Source organism: Mercurialis annua, linkage group LG5 (assembly GCF_937616625.2).
Source record: "Mercurialis annua linkage group LG5, ddMerAnnu1.2, whole genome shotgun sequence".
In the NCBI taxonomy this organism is placed as follows: domain Eukaryota; kingdom Viridiplantae; phylum Streptophyta; class Magnoliopsida; order Malpighiales; family Euphorbiaceae; genus Mercurialis; species Mercurialis annua.
Window position 1 is genome coordinate 7,761,173 of NC_065574.1, and position 6,000 is coordinate 7,767,172.

At 37.8% G+C, this 6,000-nt stretch overlaps 1 protein-coding gene across 1 annotated transcript; it reads right to left on the minus strand.

The window, feature by feature from the left end:
• Positions 1-1,325: 1,325 nt before the first annotated feature.
• LOC126680569 (disease resistance protein RPV1-like) lies at positions 1,326-6,000 on the minus strand. The gene is made up of 5 exons (XM_050375711.1): positions 5,351-6,000; positions 4,028-5,126; positions 3,480-3,911; positions 2,454-3,386; positions 1,326-2,374 (listed from the first exon to the last, which is right to left on the minus strand). The coding sequence occupies exons 1-5, from the start codon at positions 5,854-5,856 to the stop codon at positions 1,586-1,588; spliced, it is 3,759 nt and encodes a 1,252-aa protein (XP_050231668.1). The 5' UTR covers positions 5,857-6,000; the 3' UTR covers positions 1,326-1,585.

A 6,000-nucleotide genomic window follows, 5' to 3' on the forward strand; every position in this document is an offset into this window, starting at 1 on the left:
GATGATTTCAGGACTCTGCGTATTCCTCTCAAGAATAACAGTATACCTTTTGAAACATCAATTATACTTTCCAGCCATCTGCAGAATGTTTCATACATCTGCAAACAGACTCAATTTTCAAATATGCATAACATTCTATACCACTCAGACTGGCTAAAATAAAATATGTAACAATCATTATTATTGGTGTATATTAAATATCCCAGGCTTATGTTTGATAGTTTGGTTTGACACCGCAAATCCATGGATACAGAAATTGTTTTGAAATCGGATTTGTCAAAGAAAACAGCAAAGATATCTTTTTCTTCTTTCATGGACTGATCATGCAAAACCTAACACTGCAGTGGGAAAGGAGTGAGTGTAGCTTTATCACAGTTATAAATTTGTTGTCAAACTTCATTCCAATATTTGTTTGTCATTTGAAGAGGATGCGAGGCTTGACTTGTCTGGAAAGAATTTGGCTGTCCTGTTGAGGATCAAAGGCGTTGCATAATTAGCTTGATATGGTTTTAAGAAGAACTTCTGTTCTGTTTGAATATTTTTTATTTTTGAGATCGGAGAAAAATATTGGAAGATTATTGATTTATTTTTCTTTCAACTCAGCTTCTGCTAATCTGCAGACGGTTACAAAGTGTTTTAACATAGAAAATCTATTTTAGAGGGCTCATCTCAAGAACAGGATTTCTCCGTATAAACACTTCAAATATTAGTTCCGATTCATATAGTGGATCATTTTGAGCCCAAGGTATTATCTTTTCATCCTCTTTAGATACTTAGCTTTATTCCAACTGATTTCAGTTTTCTCTGTGATTCCTTCTAATGTCTTTTTGGTTTTTTGGGTGCGCGCGCGCATGCAGAGCTATCTTTATTAGGAAGTTAAAGATTGAATTCCAGCAAAAATCAACCGTTGACATCCGACTTAAAGGTGAAATATGCTTTCTTCTTGTCATCATTTCTTCTTCCTGTCTCGGAGTCATAAATTTGTGCTGTTTTTTTCTGTTTCGAGTTCCAGCTTTCTTTTGGGGGTATTATCAGAAGAAAGCATTGCTTTCATTCTCATCATCAATCTGAATTATTTTGTTTCTAAAAGGTTCATGAAAATGACTCTTTTTGTTCTGATTTACTGGTAAGTGGTAATTGATGCCAATGTTTTAAATTGTGAACGGTAATGAGAATTTCTTAAGACCATTGCATCTAATTAATTAATAACTTATTTTTTAAGAGTTTTTAGAGTTTGATTTGTTTCTCTTTTTTCTTGCCTTTTTATTAACCAATTCTCATTCGTTTGAAGATGTTTTTCAGCAGTAAAGTGGTCTTAGAGAACATAACAAAAAAGAAAATGTAACGCAGTGTTTGCTCACATTCTCTGTTCTATTTATGAAGTTAACACTCTCCAAAAAATCCTAATAATAAATTTTCATTCTTCAGTGTGGAGGAGAGCTCGAGTCAGATCACTTTCTAGTATTCCCCCAGAGAAATACGAAGGAAAATCTGAGTTTCTGGTCACTGAAGTTGTGATCTCATTACATGTTAGTTCTCTTTAGCATTTACACCTCAAAGAAATGATTGAAGAACAGCACTGGAGCTACATCCAATCATCAGTTTCAGAATCTTCCTCCATCTCCTTTTCAGTTTCTGAGTCTTCCTCCATCTCCTTTTCAGTGTCAGAGTCTTCCTCCATCTTCTTTTCAGTTTCAGTGTCTTCCTCCATTTCCTTTTCAGTTTCAGAGTCTTCCTCCATCCCCTTTTCAGATTCAGAGTCTTCCTCCATCTCCTCAAAAAGATACTCATAACCACTCATGTCATCCCAGTCATATCTTCCCGATCCTTGATGTGTTTGGAACTTATGATGACACAGAAAATATGAATCTGTTCCCAGTTCATATGCTGCCATATCTGTATCAGTCATGGTTATATACCCAGGAGAAGAGGTACTGCTGCTTTCAATAATTTCTTTGCCACTTCTGTTCTTCTCCTCATATACGAGGCAGATCCCACATCCTTTTACATGTAAACCAGATGCCATTTCCACTAATATGTGCACCTCATCCCCAGCTTCAAATTGGTCTCCAAATGTCCAGTGACTTAACCATAACATATCCTCGTGGTGTTTTGGAGTCCCGTAGAAGGTTGGGTTATACGTCCATCTTAAACTTGTGGTTTTATTGTTGATTTTAACACAGTTCTCATCTATGTATCCTCCACCTTCAAGAGTGTCATTATATATAGTGCATAAACTCAGACCTTTGATCTTGTGGCCAGGTTTCGATTCAACTTCAAAAGATATGGAAGGACTGTCACTTGTTTGGCTAAACCACTCTGGCATTCTATTCCCTGGAAGAAATATACTGAAAATTCCACATTCTTGCAATACCTAGGCAATTGGAATTTCACTTGGTGAAATAAATCAAGGACTCGTAAAAGATAAGATTGAAAACAGAGCAGGAGAGTACCTGAACACTGGTCTTCATTTCTGTGCATGTCAAAGCGTTGGACATTTCCACTTCGACTTCTTTGAAAGCTTTCATATCGGTCAATCCCATACTATCGAGTATTTCGTTATCTATGTTTTCTACCGGTTCTAATTTGAATAGGCCTTGCACTTCAACTAGCTTGTCACAGCCAAAGATTTCTAAGTTTAATGATTTCAACAAATTGGGCAGATTTGTAATTCTTTCCAATGATGTGCAGTCTTCCGCCTTCAAGGAGTTTATTCTTGTTGGAAGCTCAGGAAGTGATTTGAGGTTTGTGCATCGATCTAATACAAGGGAGTCGAGCATCCCAAGGCTGTTAATACTTTCTGGTAGAAAACAAAATGGGTTTTCGCTTAGATTTAAGTACTCTAATGAAGGCAGGGCACTAAGATCCCCAGGAATAGCAGTGTCTGATATCCTGCAGCCTGCAAGACTAAGGCTTACTAGGAAGCGAGGTAGAGAAGGTAGTGACAAGCTGGTTGATTCAGCCCATCTTTTTTGTAATAGCCAAGACCAGGAAGTTGAATGCAATACTGACAATCTGAGTTTGTTAAAATCTTCAGTAATGGAGTCGGGTGAGTTTATGGCAATACCGTCTGCATGCAGTATCTTCAACGACTGCAGCTTTGCTAGGTCCTTTGGTAGCTCAACAAGATTTGAGCAGCCAGAAATGATGAGTTCTTCAAGAGAATGCAGCATGGTAATTTCTATTGGTAACTTTTTTAGGCTTTTGCAATCTTTTAAATTAAAAATTATAAGCCTCTCTAGTCCTCCAACAGATTCATCAACATCCGTCAAGTTCTTACAATCTTTAAGCACCAATTTCTCAAGACTAGGGAGTCCTCTGAAATCAGGGGTTCTTACAAGACCATGGCAATGACCGAGGTTGAGTACTTTCAGCTCTACAAGGAACTGTTTAAAGAAAAGTAGTTAGCCTTCTTCATCATGTATTAATCGGTATGCATGGATGATAGTACACGTAAAGTAAGAGATTTGAATCATTACCCTCATTTCCTTCCAAAGATATTTTAGCTTGCTGTTGCGCATATCAAGGGCGACAAGCTTGTCCAGGCAGAGATCAATTGGTAAAAATGTCAAAGGGAAGCCACGCCAACATAACCATACTAAACTTCTTGGAAATTCCTTGTAGTCTTCACAAAGTTCTACATAGTTCAGATTAAGAAGTTTTAGTCTCACCATCTTCTCAAATGCCTTGGTGGAAAATGAATGTTTTTGAGAAGCGTTTACTGGCTGCTTGGATAAGATGCTAAGTCTACGTTTTTTCGAATTTTTTTTTTGATCAAGTGGAGTCGATTCATCACTTGATACTCCTATATGATTTAGTTTTGGATGATTTTCATTAACATCTTTTGTTGTGCGCTTGTCTTCTGTCTGCATTGGCATTTCAAGGATAAGGCCCTTGATTGACTCTGTACCCTGCATGATTGCAATATGTGGATAAAATTATGCAAGTACTACTGTAAGTATGCTTATATGCTTAACATGTAAGTTTCTGATGAAATAGTGACCATCACATGGAGTATGTTTCTTACAGTATTTTGTTTCAACACATTGGCAGCGTCTTTTGGATTCCACAATCTGCTGCGTTCTCCAGGATCATCGGGTGATTCTTGGCGAACTATTTCCCGCCCCATGTCTCTAACTAATTGATGCATCAACAATTTATGGTCGTCGCTGATAGTTATTAAACATCTATTGATAAGATTTTGAATGCCAATTAGAGTGTAAAACCCACAGCCATTTAGAACTCTAAGAACATAACCCATATCCATTCTGGTGAAAAAACAAGCCATATCAAGGAATAGACGTTTGTCATGATCATCCTGAAGGGAATCGTAGCTTATTCTCAGAATCTGCTGAATTTTACTGTCAGCAATTTTTTCTAATTTCTGCAATGCACTTTCCCAAACAGGTATTGTTTTTCCTGATAGGGAGGCGCCCAATACTTGAAGAGCTAATGGAACTCCACCGCAGTGATTTACAACATCTTCGGAGAGCTTCTCGTAACCATCTGCAGGATGATCTTGGCGAAAGGTATGCCAACTGAATAGCTGAAGTGATTCTTTATTATCCAACTTGTTGACTTCATACCTCATAAAGATTCCTGAAACGCCTTGTAAATATTCATGTCGAGTTGTTATAATAATTTTGCTTCCTGGATGACACCATTCTCGCATTCCGACCACTGCATTGAACTGTTCTAAATCGTCAACATCATCTAGGACGAGAAGAACTCTTTCGTTGCGTAAAGCATCTTTGATCTTCATAATTCCTTCATCCACATTGTAGATTTTAGTGTTTCTCCTTATGAGATCCGAAAGAAGTTGCCTTTGTAACCGAACCAGACCATTTGGTTGCTCTGATCTTTCTCGAACATTTGCGAGAAAGCTTCTTCTTTTAAATTTGCTAGAGTTCTGACTATAAACTATCTTGGCAATGGTTGTCTTGCCAATGCCACCGAGGCCATAGATTGTAGCTATCTCAACATCATCCGACTCATCTTGCAGCCAGCGATTAATGCGTGCTATTCGAGAATCTGTTCCTACTAAATACGGGGCAACGTTAAGCACTGTACGGTTCAATTTATTCTCAACCTCTCTGACAATATTTTGAATAAACTGCGACTCATACCTGAAAAGTTGTTAGCAAGGAAAAAACGTTATGCAGCGGAAACAAGCGTTCTTACATTGCACGAAAACAAACTCTACCAGAGGGAAAATGCTGAAAAGAAAAATGGCGAAATCATATGTTTTACAATAAAATGTTATAAATATGAAATTCAAGAGCTTCCATAAGTGTTTTCGAAAACTGAAATAAAATGTCGAAATTTTAGAGTTCTGGAAGATGGTTCTTACCCATCTTGTAAAACCATCCCTCCACCAATATCTGCAGCTGCTGTAAGAGCTGCCCTCCATTCCTCCACTTCGCTCTTCAAAAAGTTCTTTTCATGTCGAACAAACGCTTTGCCATAGCTTCCGGTCTGATCTCTAACTTGGGAACGATCCACATCATAGAAAACCGGGACTACAATATGACCAACCGATTTTCTACGTTCCATAATCATGGCAAGCTCATCTAAACACCATCTTGAAGAAGCATAATCTTTAGAAAGAATGATAATAGATAACTTGGATTCTCTTATTGCTCTTTGTATTTCCAACTCGATATTCTCTCCTCGTCTGAGTTGGTTATCATCGCGAAATGTGTGGATTCCTTCTTGATTTAGTGCCGTGTAGAGGTGATCGGTGAAGTTCTTGCGGGTGTCACCGCCTCTAAAACTCAAGAAAACATGGTACTTAAATTGCGCTGTTGACGACGATGATGGTGAAGAAGAAGGTACTTGATTTCCGACAAATGCCATTGATGTTCAAGAAATTTCTTCAAAGAAATGGAGGAGGATAGCAGTAAGAGTCAATATAAGGATGAGTGTAATAACAAGGAGGATTGTTGTATTGAAGCAAAAAGTCGTAAGCTATTGGTTATTGGTAGAGATGGTTGACTATTT

What these genes read in the sequence shown, in the direction of transcription:
- LOC126680569 (XM_050375711.1), bottom strand. Translation starts at nt 5,856, where the DNA reads ATGGCATTTGTCGGAAATCAAGTACCTTCTTCTTCACCATCATCGTCG. An exon ending in GGGATGGTTTTACAAGATGG is followed by an intron (nt 5,127 to 5,350) that starts GTAAGAACCATC and finishes ACAACTTTTCAG; the next exon opens with GTATGAGTCGCAGTTTATTC. An exon ending in ATCTTTGGAAGGAAATGAGG is followed by an intron (nt 3,387 to 3,479) that starts GTAATGATTCAA and finishes TTCTTTAAACAG; the next exon opens with TTCCTTGTAGAGCTGAAAGT.